At 40.7% G+C, this 17,888-nt stretch overlaps 2 protein-coding genes across 3 annotated transcripts; one reads left to right on the top strand and one right to left on the bottom strand.

Moving 5' to 3' along the window:
* atg9b (autophagy related 9B) lies at window positions 1-11,842 on the bottom strand. The gene is made up of 14 exons (XM_072363530.1): window positions 11,123-11,842; window positions 10,900-10,945; window positions 10,224-10,286; window positions 9,582-9,752; window positions 7,373-7,514; window positions 6,461-7,209; window positions 5,894-6,047; window positions 4,993-5,172; window positions 4,606-4,851; window positions 4,036-4,274; window positions 3,860-3,953; window positions 3,491-3,575; window positions 2,822-2,993; window positions 1-2,680 (listed from the first exon to the last, which is right to left on the bottom strand). The coding sequence occupies exons 1-13, from the start codon at window positions 11,229-11,231 to the stop codon at window positions 2,839-2,841; spliced, it is 2,433 nt and encodes an 810-aa protein (XP_072219631.1). The 5' UTR covers window positions 11,232-11,842; the 3' UTR covers window positions 1-2,680; window positions 2,822-2,838.
* A 188-nt stretch (window positions 11,843-12,030) lies between these two features.
* On the top strand, window positions 12,031-17,384 carry abcb8 (ATP-binding cassette, sub-family B (MDR/TAP), member 8). Of its 2 annotated transcripts, XM_072362953.1 has the most exons (16): window positions 12,032-12,257; window positions 12,934-13,258; window positions 13,349-13,504; window positions 14,082-14,176; window positions 14,293-14,398; window positions 14,498-14,659; window positions 14,835-14,920; window positions 15,009-15,106; window positions 15,217-15,322; window positions 15,434-15,467; window positions 15,590-15,726; window positions 15,851-15,945; window positions 16,035-16,168; window positions 16,302-16,449; window positions 16,532-16,782; window positions 17,006-17,384. In XM_072362953.1, exons 1-16 carry the CDS (start codon window positions 12,154-12,156, stop codon window positions 17,087-17,089), a joined length of 2,121 nt encoding a protein of 706 aa, XP_072219054.1. In that variant the 5' UTR covers window positions 12,032-12,153; the 3' UTR covers window positions 17,090-17,384. The 2 variants fall into 2 exon arrangements, with proteins under 2 accessions (XP_072219055.1, XP_072219054.1); XM_072362954.1 differs by lacking the exon at window positions 17,006-17,384 and having other exon boundaries at window positions 12,031-12,257; window positions 16,302-16,445; window positions 16,532-16,629.
* The last annotated feature ends 504 nt before the right edge of the window (window positions 17,385-17,888 follow it).

The raw sequence follows: 17,888 nt of genomic DNA on the forward strand, positions 1-17,888 counted from the left end.
TAGCTCATCATTATCTTTTATTTCAAATGAACATTACATAATCAACCACACATCAAATGATTAAATACACTCAAAAGAAGATTTTTTTTTTTTTATTTGCCTCTCTAGTCACTCACAGAAAGCAACAAGTGTCATAAAGCTGTGCCGAAAACAGGTTCTTTTGGCATGTTTTTGCTTTTCGGCTTTCTCTTAATTTACAGAACAAAACAAACAAAACTTTGTAAGAAAAAAACAGAAGAAAAAAAAACACATGTCTGAAAACATATTCACCAACTCAAGAGTGAAAACTTAGCACCTTGTTCCAGTCGCTGTGATTCTTCGACTGGTTTGTAGTTGATAAGAAACTACAGTATGATGAGAGGTGTGGCCACGATGACGCTGCCAATTACAAGGCAAACTCCCGCTTCTTTAAGTGACTGATGACACCGCGACCCCAGAAGCAGCGTGCCGCCAGATGCAAAAGACTGACACGAGTTCTCAACATCTGGCAGTGACCCATCTTACACGCCACATCCACTGTCTCACAACGTACTTGATGCTATGTACATAAAGACGTGATCGAAAAAAAATATATATATATACTGAACGTCCACAGAAGTGGATTTGATGGTTTACATGAGATGGCTTCTAAAAGAGCAAATACTAATCCTTAATACTAAGGCACTGCTTCTAATCAAATAACTAACATTAAACACCACACTGGGGGCGGAAGTGTGGAGACTGACAAAACTCTAAAGCTGACCTCCAGTGTCTCTACAACATAAAAATCTCACCGAATGTGAAATGTACACCACAAATAAGACCGTGACAACGGAAATCCATGTGAGCACGTGAGCGACAGAAAACATCCCATGCAGGGTTCTGACCGGCCACAGTGTTTTCCCTGTGGTCTGGCATGGGCACTGACAATACATTACATGCTGATGCTGACACAACAGTACCGACTGTCCCTTCTAACTGATGCCAACCTTGTACACACACACACACTTTTTTTATTTATATTTTTTATTGTTTTATGTCAGTGCAAAAAAGTCTGAGTTAGCATAGTTGCACCTTTCCAGACACATGCACACTCTCAGCGAAAGGTTGAATAGCTTTTTAAACGTATGAGCAAGTAAAGATGCACGTGTCGCCTTTGAGGTCTGGCAGAAGTGGATGGGATTTAAACTTTAAGCTGATTGCAACTTGTGTTTGTGGCAGGCAACAGAAATAAGGGATGTCCCAGTCTTTAAATGTGAGACGCATTCAACATCGAGTCTATTTTTTGGAAACATTTTAAAAATCAATCAGATTAGAAGCGTCTTCACGATTAACTGATTTGGTCAAAACAGCCCGAATATGTTTTTTTTCCTGATAAATAATACTTATATTCTTTTTGTCAGTTAAATACATTGGAATAGAGGAGTAATAAATATCCCTTAAGTTAATAAATGTTGCTGCCCCTGTGGAGAGGCTCTTTTCTTTTCCTTTTCCTCACGCTCCTTCTCTGAAAGACTCTAAAATCAGCCCTTCTGATCAAGTTACATTTTATATAAGAATTTGAAGGGGGGGGGTAAAATACACAACAAGGATTTGTAAAAGCCCTACCACCCTGGTTTGTTTAAAGATATCAAATCTGGGCATGAAGTACGGACCGAGAGCGAAATGGTTTCCATTTAAAATCAAGATGCTGTTGAAAGAAGCCTCTGTGCGCTGCAGAAAATCCACACGTAGAAACATTTACACTGCTGAGGTATTGACTGGAGGAGGAGTTTCTCTGCACCACCGCTGTGGTAATACTGGGAATTGGAATTGAAGTTCTTGTTTTGATACGGCGTTAAGGCATCTTCTGCGAGCATTAGGATTTCGATGGTAAAATTTCAGTTCTGTCGGTAAGGAAAAAGCGAATGTTTGACAGATCAGCTGCAGAAACGGTAATACTGAACACAATCTGTATTTAGGAGCACTACGCACAATTAGCAGCATGAGAGCATGTGCATGCCAGGTCAGAAGAAGTCTTACATCACATTATCAAGACCCAAATAGGGCTTTGTCCACATACACATGGTGTTGTAGTAGTACGGCCACTGTACAGTCAGCTTTACATCATATCAATACTTGGTATCTTTTTGAAGGATTAGATCTGGTATTAAAAAAGCGACCTTTTAAAGGACAAGTAAGATGCAAAAAATGTATTTACAAAGGTCAAACAGCACAGGCTGAAATATCTGGTTTTTTTTCCGTTTTTTTTTTTTCAGATGATCAAATCTGCTCAGGCAGCACAGATACAATTTATAGTCTTTGTGGTGTAGCATAGATCGAGACACCATTCAGTGGAAAACTTACTGAACAACCTGGTGATGCACACAGAGGGCACGGCAGAGCCTTTTGTACTTTGCAATAAAACCGCCCACAACCACCGTCACACAGTGATCCTATAAATACACTATACTGCCTATCTATCATATATGCGGCTTTTATAACTTTATGACAAAATTGTGATAAAATGGACGGAAGACATATGGTTTCCCTGATGCCATAGTCTGCCTAGGATGAGGTGTGAAGGTGCAAAGACAGTGGCTATTTATCAACGAGTCCTTCCAACAACGAATGCCGAGTGATGTTTGAACGGTCCGCGTTAAACTTTCCATGACGATCATCTAAGGCCACAATGTTCATTGAAGAAAGGAAAATGTAAACGCTATAAAAAGGGGGGAAAAAAAGAGGAGAGAATTATCACGGGAATGTACTTTACAGGACGAAAGGCCATTTTTAGGTGGTCAGAGGACCACGCAATGTGAACTGGGGTCATTTTACAGCGATTAACTAGAGGAACACCTACCTTATGACAAAGGCACTTCAGCATCTATCCCCGGTGCCCTGTTTTGGAGTAGATCCACTGTTAACCTCCTCATCATGCACATCCTCCTCTTCTTCTTCCTCCTTCCAGCCACCAAGGTGGACAGGGGTGGGCATGGAAATGCTGGAACCGTGGCCACTGTGAGCCTGGAAACCTGGAAAAGGTAAAAACGGTCTATCAGTGTCGAGTCTACATAATGAAACTACTTCTTAAACGTATGATGTAAAAAGTCATAAAGTGATGCATTTTAAGAGATGGGACAAGCTTCCATTTACAGTTGACTACAACTCATGTATTGGATTCTTTCGAATACATATTTTGTGGTTTCACCCTTTTGTTATTGTTTTTTTTCTCACATTTCTGGCAGCCATGCTTCTGTGAATAACTTGGTTTTAATCAGAACAAGTGTGTAATGAACTTCACATTTCCAGTAATCTTACAGTTGAGCGGCAAGTTGTCAGTGGAGGTAATATCGATTTAATGCGGTTTGATACGCGACAGTATTTGTTCAATGTTTAATAGGATGATTTACTTCAGTGGTAATATAAAAAAATATTTACTGTGTAAATGTAAATCTAACGCTCAGCAGAACACCGACAATATCTTGTCTTTTCACAGCAGAAAGTATGCTTAAAGATGATTTCCTTTTACCAGTGTTTGTGTGCAGATCCCTCATTGGCACTGGATTCTGCCACTGCCCCGAAGTCCTCTGTGGGTGGGAGCTCTGTTGGTGGAGCTGGAGAGACAAACAGTTATCAGCATACAGCAGCTGGAGCACTATAAAGGTGGATTAGAGCAGATATTAAAAAGTGCTACGCTGAGTAAAATCTCTCTATTAAGTATCGACTATAAAATATTTTAATATCTTAAAAAAAACAAACACAATAATTAACATCTGGCACTCGTGAAATCCTTTCCAACAACATGCACCGTAGCAGCTGTGCTACATTAGAACTAGAAACTTTTTAAGCTTGCATTCATGAATATAAAACTTCATAAACATCATGAAAAGGCAACAACCTCGTGCATGTAGATGGCGTGCAGACTCATCTCTGCCGAGGCAAACTCCGAGTGTAGTGCATTTCTCCTTATGTGCGAATCGCTGTTCGACATGCTGAAAGGGAAATGTATCGATTTCAACAGGAATTATTCAAGTAACACTAAATCAACACGGCAGTAAACTGCGTCTCAAGTACCTGTCAATGACGGTGCGATCGCTGTGGTACATGGTGGTCTCGGGATGGACCGAGGAGGGCAGGAGGCCGTGTGAGCGGCCTCGGCTGCTAGGTGCCAGCTGGGAGGTGGATAAAGAGGCCAGGACGCTGGCTGCGGCAGAAGCAGCGGTGCTTGATGGGATGAAGCGATGGTCTCGGCCCTGTAGTCCAGATGCAGTTAGGATGGGGTGGGCCAGGACACTGGCTAAAAGATTTTCAGGCTGGAAACGACAACAAGCATTAGAAATGAAGTAGACTTGCATTACAACGCTGTTGTGGGCATTTTTTAAAATCTATTCTACTTTTTTGTCTTCTGGTAGTTTGCAAATTACTAGCTTGTAGCTAAAAACAAGTGTTAAAGTTCCCATTAATAATGGATAAGTATTCCCAACAGCTACAGCAACTGTTAAATATATGAATGTTTCTTTATATTAACTACCAATCTAATTAAATCCCTCAATAATCACAGCTTCTATAATTCTGATGATGTAACTGATCTCTAACACAAATGTCCAGTTATTGGTGCTTGTGTGATGGATCTCAGGGTCTTACCCCAGTGCCAGACTGATTTGACTGCAATGAAGTGCAGAGAGGAGCCTCTGAGAGCAGCAGCTGTGTGGAGGGGCCACCCTGTGCATCATGCTGCACCTTCTCCTTCAAGTGGCTGATAAACACTGAGCTCTCCTGAGGTGGCTGCCAGTGGGGGTTCTTTATGGTGAAATGCATGAGGGACAGCTCCGTCTTGCCATTCTCAGCCTGTTGGTATATAGACGCCTCCGTCTGGCCCTCTGACAGCCACTGCAAACGCATCCAAAGATGATAGAAATATAAATAACGTGACAATAAACACATCAAATTAGATGCCAGCTTTGTTATGATTTCAGAAAACTTCTGAACAGACCGACTTGGATTCTGCCATACAAATGAAATAAGACTTACTGTTGGGTTTCCATGGCGTCTGATGTCCATCTGTGCAAAAGAACAGATGTCCCCAACTCCTACCACTTCCACAGTAAAGTTCCTGAAGAAGTCGATGATTTCTAGAGACTTGTTTCTCAGGAGGAAGATGAGAATAAAGGGTGTGACAATGGGACTGAGCAACTCCTCCAGGATGAATACCTGAATTAGGCGCACAGATAAAATGACAAAATTACCAAAACATTCAATTGTGAAGAAAAAAAAATGAATGGCATTATATTATTTGAATTTCTGAAACAAATACCCGCAAAATTCTAAATATGCAAACAAGGCTGCAGTTAAGAGACTTAATGAGCTGCTGCACCTGACTGACGGGCAGTAAACAGGACCCTCAGCAAGAGAGCGGTCAGTGGAAACAATGGAAAGGAGTCGAAAAACGTCTTTAAGAACACAGTTCAACTTGGGAGTGTTTGTTCCCAATCAACTGTGTCTAAAAAATTGGAGCAGGTACAAAGAAAACGGGAGGATTGTACAAGGAAAACATCCTGGGCAGCCAAGGAAAGCGTTCGAATGACAGATTTCCACAATCATTGTCGATATGGGGCTAATGTCAGGTGAAGGACCAGGAGAGATGGCAGCTGTCTCCTCGAGGCCTACACAGATGTACTTTTTGGACACGTTTCTCATTCCATCAATTGAAAGGAGGTTGAACAATGCTGAGGTAATTTTTCAGGATGATAAAGCATCTGAAACAAAGTTGTGTCATATCTATGTTTTGTTTATTGTTTTTACAAAATAAGAAAGTTGAATCAACATGCTCCAAGTGTGGTGACTCCATCCTTTCTGTCAGGACTTCTATTGGACTGGTTTAAATGCAACAAAAACATGCTTTTCATTCGCTGTTTTTTTTTGCTCTACTCACTGCTTTGTACTGGAACAACTGTGCCACCTCGTCACGGGTCTCGCTCTTGTTAGCGTTGCCCCTCCAGTGGTCTGGCATGTAGTGAATGTGTGCCAGAACGCACTGTAACAGCTGCTCTGGACACCACACCATATGCTCATCTGGGATGAAAGACCTGGCACGTGAAAGTCAGAAATAATGTCACACATTACCAGTACATAGGAAATAAGCCAATTACGGAAACAGAGTGCATCCAGGAAAAAAGATTATGAGATGAGAGGGACAAGGAGGCACAAATATTCATTTTCTTACGTAAGTGACATGCAGGACAGCTTCTTTTACAACTAATATGTTCAATGTTGAATATGTGGAACTTAAAATGAAAATCTAATCATACTCAAAATGTATGGGCAGGCGTGTCCAAACTTTTGACCAGTGTACAGTGTGCTGTAAGCAGTATATCCTGACATACAAATTAGCGTATCTAATGACTAGAAGTGCTAACTAGGTTTTAAGCCAACGAAAATCAAACTTTTGTCGCATTTTCAGGAACAATTGAACAAATAAATAGTGCCTGTGATGACTCACCTGGAGATAGTAATAACCACCCCCAGCACAGTGATAGCGGTAAGAATGTGCTGCACTGTTAGAACGTCCTCATCGTAAACAGTCAGTGCAATAAGAACAGCCAGCACGGAGCCCGAGAAGAAGGCAACGTTCTTCGCGAGCACACACAGCAGAGGCGATGTGAACGAGTTCATGTATTTGGAAGTGGGCTTGTAGCCACGACCCAATCGTCCGTCCAGCTCGTGGTCCAGTTCATTGAAATGACGCAGGTATAAACGGCCGTGAAGGGACCAGCGGCGTGCGCCCAGACTTCCGGGTTCCCTGCGGATCACCTCCGTGTAGCTGAAGAAAGCGTAGAGTACCTGCCACACCAAAATGAAGGGACACAGCAGCAGATTGGCCAAACCAATCAGCAGGATGACTCGACTGAGCTGCTGGGCGAGCTCCAGGCGGTTTCCGTTGCGCTTGTACTTTGGGTGCAGGTTCCATTTATTCTGAAACAGAGAGCCTGGGCCCCAGAAAAGGATAAGCTCGAAGTTGTACTTGAGGCCCTGGGATAAGAAGACCACATTACCCAGCAGGGGGAGCTGCAGCTGCACTGGCAGCAAGGATTTATTAATCATGGCCACCATGTAGTTTTTAAAACGCAGGATGCGGTGATAGATGTCAAGTTCTGTCAGTTCTTTCTTGTGAATGCACATCTGCTGCTCTCTCTGCAGGTTGATGAGTCGGTCCTGGACTTCCTGCCATGTGAAGTTGCATAGTTCATCCTAGATGAAGAGGGTAGGAACACAAAGTAAACCTACTACTGCTGTAAAAAAAAAAATGCATGAAATATCTACTCAAATCACTGAGACTTACGTTGGCATAAACAAGAAAGAGCAGGCATTAATCATTCTAGCTGTGTATAAATCATTTTAGTGTATAACTTACCATTCTGATCTTCAGCGCTTTGATGTAGAACTGCCTGATTTCCCAGTAGCTCAAAACATTGCAAAAAACTTTAACAAGACGATAGATCCAGAAGATGGCCGCCATGATGAGAAGGAATATTATCCAGCTGTTCTCTTGTATCCTGAACAGAAATACATGTCACATTAAAATGTGGCTGGCTGTACAGGTTTATTAAAGCCATGGGTTTTGTCATTCAGATAAGTGCATTTGGAAAAGTTTTCTACAGCTGCTCTCAGACACATCAGGACATCTAAAGGAGAGGTTACAGAAACATTCTGGAAAAACAGGAACAAATGGCAAACAACACGCCTATAAATAACTCTACAAATTGTTTAAGCGTCAGCGTCCCGACATTGTTGCATTAGTACTAGACACAGCTTTGCAGGCACACATTTGGGCTTGTTTTTGTTTGTGCAGGTCTTTCTGCTTCCTTCTGGACTGGAAAAAGGCAGAAGTAATAGTGGATAAAGTGTTTTGTTTTATGGTAAAACTTACTTTTTGGCTTATATGAGTTCTTCCTTTCTCTGGGGAACTCTATGGTCGTTGCATCGCCAGTTCAAGTAATCGGATTTGACTAATGCATCTCATTATCACAAAAAAGTGACATTCCCTTTGCTTTTCAAGAGCTGGTAGCCTCTATTTTGCTTGAATTACCATTATTCCTTGACAGTGTAAGTATCAGATATGAATGTGTTACCATAATCCATCTTAATTTGAAAGTTTGGGCTCAAACTTCCTGTAAAATAACGAACATCTAGAGTAGGTATTCAGGTGCACACATACAAAAGTTAGGAGTTTAACATGATAATCAGATGGGGAAATGTTTGATTGTTCATATTACAAGATGCTCTAATTGATTGAGCTTTGGGTTTAAGATTTGCTTACTTATTATACCCACATATGTCAACAAACATTTGCTAATGTCAGTGCTAATATTTTGGTTTAATATAAGGTCACTTTAAGAGAGAAAGAAACAAAATAAAAGATTGTTTTCAATGGGCATGTACTTTAAAGCTGCTTTAAGAGTGAAATTCGAGACGGTGCATGAAGAGGACTGAGAGGCTCCAAACTGGGGGACAAGCTGTTCCATAATTAGAATTCCGTGCGGCCGGACGTCACTGACTTTGATATAAAAAACTTTTGAGCCTCAGTCAGAACGAAGATCAAATTGATGAGAAAGCGTTTGAGCCAAGCTGGAGTAAACAAGTTGAGTCGAGACGCCACATTGTGAAAATGTGACAGGACAGGTTTGGGTGGAGTGGGTGGGTGAGTGATGGTGTGTTTTCTTGGAGCAAGGTGTCATGTGGTAGTCAGCTCGTCAGAACTTTAGCGGACCAGTAGCACCACAACAAAGCTATCAGTTACTGTTCACTTAAGTTAGTCTGAGCAGCGTACACAACATCTTCCTCCAAGAAGCCAAGAGTTGCAGCAATGTTCCAGCTCGAATCTGTCAATCTCAGGTTTACATAAACCATAAAACTGAGACAGGAACACACTTCATAGAAAGAGACCTCTTTTGTGCTTGGAATCAAACCCAGAATCAACAAGTCAATCTGAGCAAACCATAACCTGCTTTCTGCTACTATCACTGGCACCGAGACTTCTTCCTGTCATACACCAGAAATTGTGTCTTTTAAATTAATCAACTCTTTAGGATGTGTCTTGAATGTGCTTTTAAGGGGTAACATTTTTCAGGATAAAAGGAATCAGGGATTTTCTTTCTTTCACTCTCTTTTTTTTTTTAAACAAAACATGACACTTGCCTGCTCGAGTAAATTCTTTACCATGGAGATAGAAGGACTTAAAAAGCTATCTCCTTACACTAGAAGATATGGGTTATAATCAATTTTAATGATCAACCAAGAAACACATATGGTTCAACCAAACAGCCCACAGTTCAATTTTCCAGCCATGTGAATGTGACTGTAACTGGCAGTCTGTAGCCATGTCAAATGCAAGCGCAGAAGAAACTAAATGTTAAAGTATAACTGTAATCGCATTAGTTCATGCAACTGTGTCAGGTCAGACAAATGAAATCTCACTGAAAGCCTGACTGTAATACTAGACTTGGTGTGAGAACCAAATATCTAATCAGACTGGCTGAAATGAGAGGACACGCATGTGTTTTTCAATACATTTTTTACCCCATAAAATTAAATTCCACGTGAGTCGTCTGTGGCATTTATACCTCTGAGTGCACTGCTGGCTTGGTAGGATGGCATCAGGCAGTGTGACTTTATTCCTGTCCAATGGATTCTGGCCTTGCCCGGTGTGGTTGACGGCTCGATTGGCAAATAGGACATCGTACTCCACGCAGTTGACAAGAAATGTAGTAAATGTGACAACAAACAAAAACTGGCTGTAAGGATGAGATGAAAAAAGAAAAGATATTAGGCTTCATACTCAATGACAAGAAAAGAAAATGAGAAAATCCAAATAAACAACGACTACATTGATTTATTCTGATATGGATTAAGACGGTCTATTAGGACAACCATTTTATGACAACATTGGACATATATTAATAAGTGCACTGTCGCCATTTTCAGACATCTGACCAAAAATCAATAACAGAGGGCTTTAAGGCTAACAGAATAAAATGTTAGCAGTTAGAGAGAGAACTGTGTCCAATTCATGCATAGCTGCTGCTGACATAGGCCAGTTTATTCCTGCTAAAGCCTGAGGACCAGTTAACCGTCATCAAATGACAAACTACCAGTGTGATAAATGAGACCCACGTCAAACTGAAAACAAGCATCCTCTTTTTCATAACAAGTGTATTACTATCTCATGATGAATCCTGCAGGTGTCTGAAGAACTTGATACTTACACAAGTTCGAAGAACTCTGACAGCATCATACAAGCAAAGCCATTCTTCTGATGAAAATGATAGATGTGAACAGCATGGTTAAGGAAAATCTCAAGTGGCATGACAACATTAAACTTTAGAAGAACAGAAGATATCACGCATATTCACAATGCACTTCACATGTGATCTCTGTATCAATACTGTGACATTATGTGTGCAGTTTGATCATAAAGATCATGGATCAAATTCTAAACAGGCAAACCAAGTAAAATGTACGATCAAAGAAATACAAAAAATACCTTCCTGAAAAGATACAAATTCATCTTTGTGAGAGGCAAAAATTATTTACAAACATTCAAAACAATTAATGCTGAGAGTAAATGACAGCAAACAGATGTTAAATTGAACAAAGTGGAACTTATATTGCAGCTTAAAATGAGTGATGGTGCAAAACAATTAAAACCATCAGCAAGATACATAAGAGACACATCAACCACAGCTTGTGTCTGCAGGTCAGTTTGTGTCTCTATCAATCAGGATACATTAGTCATCTGAGTGACCAATGGGGTGGACTTTTACACAACTATGCCCTGGGACCTGTTGTTTTGTAATCCATCCATGGTAAACGGAGGGAAATTCGATATTTTGATTCTTACCACTGACTTGTTTGTGTCAGCAAGACATGATCTAAAAGGATATCCTTGTGAAGAAGTTATCCAAGTTCTTGATATGATGCCATGAGTCTGTAACAAAAATTAAAACATTAGATATTTACAAGAGTTACTATGACCGAGCTGAAGCAAGCACTTTCAAATGACCACGGTGTTTATAGTGAGCACCAAACGGTCATAGTGCATACACCCAGTTAAATCAACGACTATGGTCCCAGCTGTAAGCTGTAATACTATAAATATGTTTACCTTTTAGGCTTTCAGGCACATGCACCAGTAAATCTTCCTCTCCTGGTGGTGAATCTTCCTCGAAGTCTTCAATTCTCTGATACTCCTGATACGCTTCAAAGTTAGCCATTGTGCTTCACATTCTTAGGTCACCCCAAACTAATGAGCTACTTGTACTACACACGATATGAAACGAATGCAAACTTGCAACCTCAGCTACATTCTGGAGCTACTAAGTAGCTAAAGCAGTGCATATAAGAGTAGCTACAGCTAACATTAGCTTGCTAACTCGCTAGTTTGGCGGATAGCGCTTGTGTAACCCTACACTTGCATGATGACATTTAAAATAACACGAACGAGTTATAAATTCAGTAAACGGAGCTTCGATAAATTTACCAACGACTGCGAGACACAATTACTAAACGGTTCTTATCAAAGCCGAATGTCTGGTAGCCGGCTAGCCTGTGGATGATTCAGCCGCTAGTGTAGTCAGGGTGACACGGTTTGTTTTGTTCCCGACTTGCTCAGTCCATCTGCCGATCTTGATTTTTTTTCGTGCTCGCAGTGCACCAATAGTCACTGGGGCTCATTAAACACACTCACGTGTGCTTAAAAGACGACTGGCTGCCCTTTAGTCCGTCTCTGAATCCGCAAGTGAATTTCCAAAAATAAAAACATCCATATGCGTGTCCACTGTTTTTGTCTTTCACTAACAAATGTCAACAAAACACTATTGACGTCACCTCCGTTTAGGTTACGTCATTTCCGGGTGTGGATTGTAGTTTTGTTGAAATTTCCACAAGAAAGGTAGTTTTGGGTTTTTTTTTTACGTGTTTCTCTCCAAAAATAGTAACAGTAATCAACTATAAAAACAAATTTAAAGTTAAGCAGCACAGTTGTTTTTTTTAATTAAAGCCCTGGTTCCCTCGAGACCCACCAAAGCACTGTGGGTCAGTGTCAATATGGCAGCCTGCAGTGTGCCGTTGGATTACTGTACAGCTTAGCGATTATTTGAACCTAATGAGATATTGATAACAGAAAGAGACATAAACATGTTTCAGTTGCTTTGCTGTAGAGCGAGTATCGCCCATTCATCGCGGTCACTATCGTTTTCCTTGCGGTGCAATAAAACAGGAGACAAATGGAAACTCTCACGGTAGGCTAATGTGACCGGTTGCTACTTTGGCTAATGACAGCAGATTTACAGCAGTTGTATAAGCTACATGTTGGGTAATAACACTGGTATACTTGACCTATTTTATTTGTACAGACACAGCATGTTGACATAGATGGAACGTACGCATGTGTTTGATTTTACAATTTTTATTCTCGAAAAGAGAGAGTAGAAATATGAATTCTTATATTAATAATTGTTGTTTAGTGCATGACAGTCCACAGTGAGAGAAGTATATGGTGCCACAATCGTCCTTTTCATGATTCATGTCAGCAGTCCTCTCCTAAGATGATGACAAACTGATACTACAAACTGATACTGCTAGCTAATACTAGCAGATATTAGCTCCCTCTGGATATAGCTGTATATTATATCAGCCGAAAGCAAAACTGTGTGTATTTTAGAAAGAGGCTCACCTTTACATTGTTTGTACACACACAAAAAAACAAAACCACAATAGGCAAAAATATTGTTTTCAATTGTTTTAGAACTCCCCCACATTGTTGAAAGTGGCAGCCTCAGTAATAAGTTACTTAGTGGCATAAAAATGGAATGATAATACTTGTGGATTTGTTGTGGGCATTGCTTTTGTGGCATCAGTTTGCATAACTGAGATGATCAAACTTCTAATTTTATCAATATTCTGGTTTATATCCAGGTGGTATACATCTCTGAGGCCTCATGCCTACGGATCTTCACAGCAGTCTGGCACTGCTGTCAGTCGCATCTTGAGCCTGGCTCAGAGAGTCGTTCGTCAGTCCTCTACCAGGACATCCAAGCCCTCAGGTTTGAAATTCATCCTTGGACCAGCAGTCCTTACTGTCTCAGCACGCCTGTTTTGCCACGTGGCCCACTGCGAGGCAGATGTGAATAACAACACTCTCGTGGAAGTTGTAGCCAAAAACCCGGTGCCTGAGTTCAAATGGCATATACTGTGGGAGTTTATCAAACCTCAACTGTTTGCGCTCACCTGTGCTGTTGTGGTAAGCTTAAAAACATTTGAAGGCAATGTCAGCGATGCACGACGTGGCGCTCAATGCAAATGGGTTACATGGGTCATTTCTGTGTTTCAGCTAGCTTTTGCTGCAGCTATCCTGAACATTCAAATCCCACTGATGCTTGGGGATCTTGTGAATGTTGTGGCCCGCTACCTCAGAGAACACACAGGGAATTATGTCAGTGAGATAAGAGGACCTGCACTCAAATTACTGGGAATGTATGGTGTCCAAGTAAGTGCACAAGAACTCTCCATCAAGCGGGTGTGGGAAGCGGCTGTAAAACTTCATGTCCCAATAAGAAAAAATAATTCAACACAACTGTTGCTTAAAAACACAGGATGTCAAATTAATATACAGTATGCTTTCCACTATTTCTGTGACTTATATTTGTTCTATAATTGATATTTAGGGGATGCAAATTTAACATTTATCTATATATTAAACTAATTATTCAATAATAAATTATAATGAACTGTTGAAGAAATGCAGGCTCCAAAAGAGCTGAATATTAATAAAAGCTTTTGTGAAACACTTGAGATACAACATATTACAGATCTAGCTTCATAATACCATCCAGTTTAAGGCTACAGTTCATGCGTTGATTATTGTATTCTGGCATATTTTAGCATTCCTATACAGGGCATGTTTCCCCCTCAATTATTCCACAAACGACTTTGTTACAGATGTCACCTGAAGGAGTATGTGCTGCGCCACTTGCTGTTAGTCAGACTAAATATGCATGCAAAGACACATCTGTGGAATGAAAAATTGTCTATTTCTCTACTTTATAATCACTTCCTTTGTGTAGGGCCTGCTAACAAGTGGCTACATCATCCTGCTTTCAAGGGTGGGGGAGAGGGTGGCAGCAGACATGAGGAAGACCCTGTTTGCATCTTTGCTGAGGTACATACGTCCAACGTTTACTTAGAGGGCAGTCGTATGTATGAAGTGAAACTGGTTCAGAGCTGCTGTTATATACCCCCATTCCACTGGTTTATGTTGCCATTCTTTTTCATCAGGCAAGATGTGGCTTTTTTTGATGCCAATAAAACTGGGCAGCTGGTAAATCGCTTGACTGCTGACATTCAGGAGTTCAAGTCATCCTTTAAATTGGTTATTTCCCAGGTATTAACACGAGCATGAAAAAAAGCAAAAAGTCTGTTTTTAAAGTGTTGTGATTGTGTTTTCTAAAAGAAAAAAATGTCTTTGTGTGCGTATTCTCAGGGTCTGCGGAGTATCACACAGACAGTGGGGTGCTTTGTGTCCCTCTATGTCATCTCCCCGAAGCTGACAGGTTTGACTGTGCTCGTCCTCCCGTGTCTAGTGGGAGCAGGTGCTCTCATTGGCTCAGTCCTGCGCAAACTATCTCGTTTGGCTCAAGAACAGGTGACACCCTTGGTGTTTAATGAAGTGTGATTTTGTAAGAAGGTTTATGTTAATGCTTACATTGCGGAATATGTCACTGGCACTCAAACACAATACCATTGCTTTCTTTCATACTTCGAAAAAATTTATCCTTTTGTGTCTAATTGTGTTTTTTTTTTTTTTGTCAAAAACTAAGGTTGCAAAAGCGACAGCAGTGGCAGATGAGGCACTGGGTAATGTACGGACAGTGAAAGCTTTTGCAATGGAGGAACGAGAGCTCCAGTAAGTTTAAGCACTTTCAGAAATGGTTTCAAACTGTCAGAGATGGTATATGTAGAAAAGGTCAGATATTTTTCATTGTTTTTCTCAGGTTGTATGCATATGAAGTTGACAAATCATGTGAAATGAATGAAAATCTTGGTTCTGGGATTGCCATTTTCCAAGGACTGTCAAACGTGGCCCTGAACTGTGAGTGTGTTTCCATTGTGAATGTTGTTGGGTCACAATATGAAGCAGACTGCTCCTGTATCCGAGATCTTCTGTAATGCTAATGTTCTTGTGTTGTGATGTTGACTCAGGCATTGTCCTTGGAACTATCTTTGCTGGGGGGACTTTAATTTCAAGCAACGAAATGTCTCCTGGAGACCTCATGTCTTTCTTGGTTGCGTCTCAGACTGTTCAAAGGTATGACGCGCAACTCGCTCCACCGTGATTCGTCTGCATTACTGTCCATGATTCAATACATTTATTCATAAATAGCCGATAAGGGAACATTTACACTGTTTTCATGCCCAGGTCTTTGGCTAGTATCTCCATCCTATTTGGACAGGTGAGTAAAGGATACAGCAAGTGCTATCTAGATTATAGCATTAAATTAGGTGTGCATATGTGAGTATGTGAAATATTCTTTAATTAGAGATCAACCTGTCACCTTCTCAACATTCACTGCAGATGGTAAGAGGACTAAGCTCCGGGGCTCGGGTCTTTGAATACCTTTCTTTGAAGCCCACCATCCCTCTCTCTGGGGGAGGACGCATCCCATACCATTCTCTAATGGGACGAGTGGACTTCATGAACATTTCATTCAGGTTGAAATCATCTTACTTAAAAATCTTAATTAAATCCCGAGACTTTTCCAGATCTTCATCGAACAAAAACATGTCAGGGGATATTAAATAGTTATTTTTTTTTGTGTGTCTGTCTGTTGTATAGTTATCCTACCAGACCTGGCCAGGACGTTTTAAAGAAGTTTACCTTAACGCTGCCATCTAGTAAAACCATTGCCATTGTTGGAGAATCCGGAGGAGGTAATTTGTTATTGATGATTCTAATATTGATTTTTGTGATATACAGACAAGCTGAAAATGAGCTCACCCACCCTGATTGTACCCTGCAGGAAAATCCACCGTGGCGTCGTTGCTGGAGCGCTTCTATGACCCGACCAGCGGTGTAATCATGTTGGATGGGCTCGACATTCGAACGCTTGATCTGTCCTGGCTCAGGGGGAAAGTCATTGGTTACATCAATCAGGTAAAGACCATCCAGCGTCGATGCATAAAGTTAAAAAATGTGAGCACAGATACTTAGTTTAATAAACAAGTATTTGTCATTGTTGACTTTGGTTCCATTCCTTATTCCCTTTATTCTCCACCCCTCTTTTTAGGAGCCAGTTTTGTTTGGATCATCCATAATGGAGAACATCCGCTTCGGGAAGCCTGACGCTACAGATGCTGAGGTCATGGACGCAGCGAAACAAGCCAATGCCGACCGCTTCATTACAAGTTTCCCAGATGGCTATAACACCATGGTTGGTATGTGCTCTCATTTAAGCTTCCACTGCTGTTTAGCAATTGTGTTGGACGCAAATTCTAAGCTTTGGATTTCTATACCCAGGTGAGCGAGGTGTGACGTTATCAGGTGGCCAGAAGCAGCGCATTGCTATCGCCCGCGCTTTGATAAAGAATCCCAGCATCCTGGTGCTGGACGAAGCTACGAGTGCTCTGGATGCAGAGTCAGAGCGAGTGGTCCAGGAGGCTCTGGACAGGGCCACAAGGGGTCGCACTGTGCTCATCATCGCCCATAGACTGAGCACCATACAAGGAGCTGACCTCATCTGTGTCATGAGCAACGGCCACATTGTGGAGGTGAGGAGGTTGAGTATTCAGTGAAATGGAGGCACACTGATCTCCAGTTAAGTGTCTTGGCTAATTTATTTGAACAGCTTGCAAGTTCAAAGATGCACTTATAGAAATGATTTCATTTATTGAAGAGTAATTCATATGGATAGATCAGTAATTTCCATCAAATTGCAATGACTGTGAGATATAATTTTTCTTTTTACCTAACAGCTTCTTCCTTTCTTCACAGGCCGGGACACACGTGGAACTTCTGAGCAAAGGAGGACTTTATTCTGATTTGATCCGCAGGCAAAGAGCAGAGGGGCAGAAATGAAACGAGCAAACTTGTGTCAAGTGTATCAACAATAAATGATAATGATAGAGGAAATATGTCAAATGGGCTGCAAATTTGCCAGCTCTTTGTTTAGTCATATAGAAATCTTACAAATTTGTATACAATGTGTTTGTATAAATGGACCAACTGGATCAGTCTGTGATAATTACAAACTACACTACTGTAGAGTCTTTAAACTGAAACGGAAATGTAATATTGCAGTTTTACTCTATCCTGTATAGAAAGATAAATTATGATTTGTTAGAAAAAGTCATTAAATACAGTTTTGATGAGAGTATATATATTTTTTTCCTTTTTAGGAACGACAACACACTGAATTCTTTTATTTTGTTTTCTTGTATCGATGTAATACCCCAAAAGGAATTACTGCTTACTGTATATCATCTCCCTTAAGAAGATCAAAGCTGCTTTAAATGCCATCTCCCTTGGTTTAAGAGATTTTCTATATGTCTTTTGACTCTACATAAAGCCTTATAGACTTCAAGCGTTTTGATTACAGAACAGCCCAGTTGGATTTGCCTTTATTTTATGCATACTTTGCGTGCCTCTGCAATCTGTGCGTTGTTACTTGCAGGTTGTTTTGTATTCACAATCGATTTAAGTTAACTGGATTATGGGCTTATTTCCTGAGTGGAACAAATGGAGGGCTAAGATTAATTTCACTTTAAAATGACGTTCGCACAGTTAAACAGATTGATTACACCTTGTGGGAAATATACTTAACAAATCAACATGTAGCCCGGACGGCTTCCGAGAATCCACTTGCAGAAAGAGCTTT

Source organism: Leuresthes tenuis, unplaced genomic scaffold, assembly GCF_036924035.1.
Source record: "Leuresthes tenuis unplaced genomic scaffold, fLeuTen1.0.hap1 SCAF_14, whole genome shotgun sequence".
NCBI classification, from domain to species: domain Eukaryota; kingdom Metazoa; phylum Chordata; class Actinopteri; order Atheriniformes; family Atherinopsidae; genus Leuresthes; species Leuresthes tenuis.

Bases quoted from the DNA above. Each gene is read 5' to 3' on its own strand.
- atg9b (XM_072363530.1), bottom strand. From the start codon at position 11,231: ATGGCTAACTTTGAAGCGTATCAGGAGTATCAGAGAATTGAAGACTTC. The intron at 10,287-10,899 runs ATCCTTTTAGAT...TGCTGTTCACAT, and splicing joins GATAACTTCTTCACAAGGAT to CTATCATTTTCATCAGAAGA. The intron at 3,576-3,859 runs GTTGTTGCCTTT...TTGTCTCTCCAG, and splicing joins ACGCCATCTACATGCACGAG to CTCCACCAACAGAGCTCCCA.
- abcb8 (XM_072362953.1), top strand. From the start codon at position 12,154: ATGTTTCAGTTGCTTTGCTGTAGAGCGAGTATCGCCCATTCATCGCGG. The intron at 15,107-15,216 runs GTGAGTGTGTTT...ATGTTGACTCAG, and splicing joins GTCAAACGTGGCCCTGAACT to GCATTGTCCTTGGAACTATC. The intron at 15,946-16,034 runs GTAATTTGTTAT...TGTACCCTGCAG, and splicing joins TGTTGGAGAATCCGGAGGAG to GAAAATCCACCGTGGCGTCG.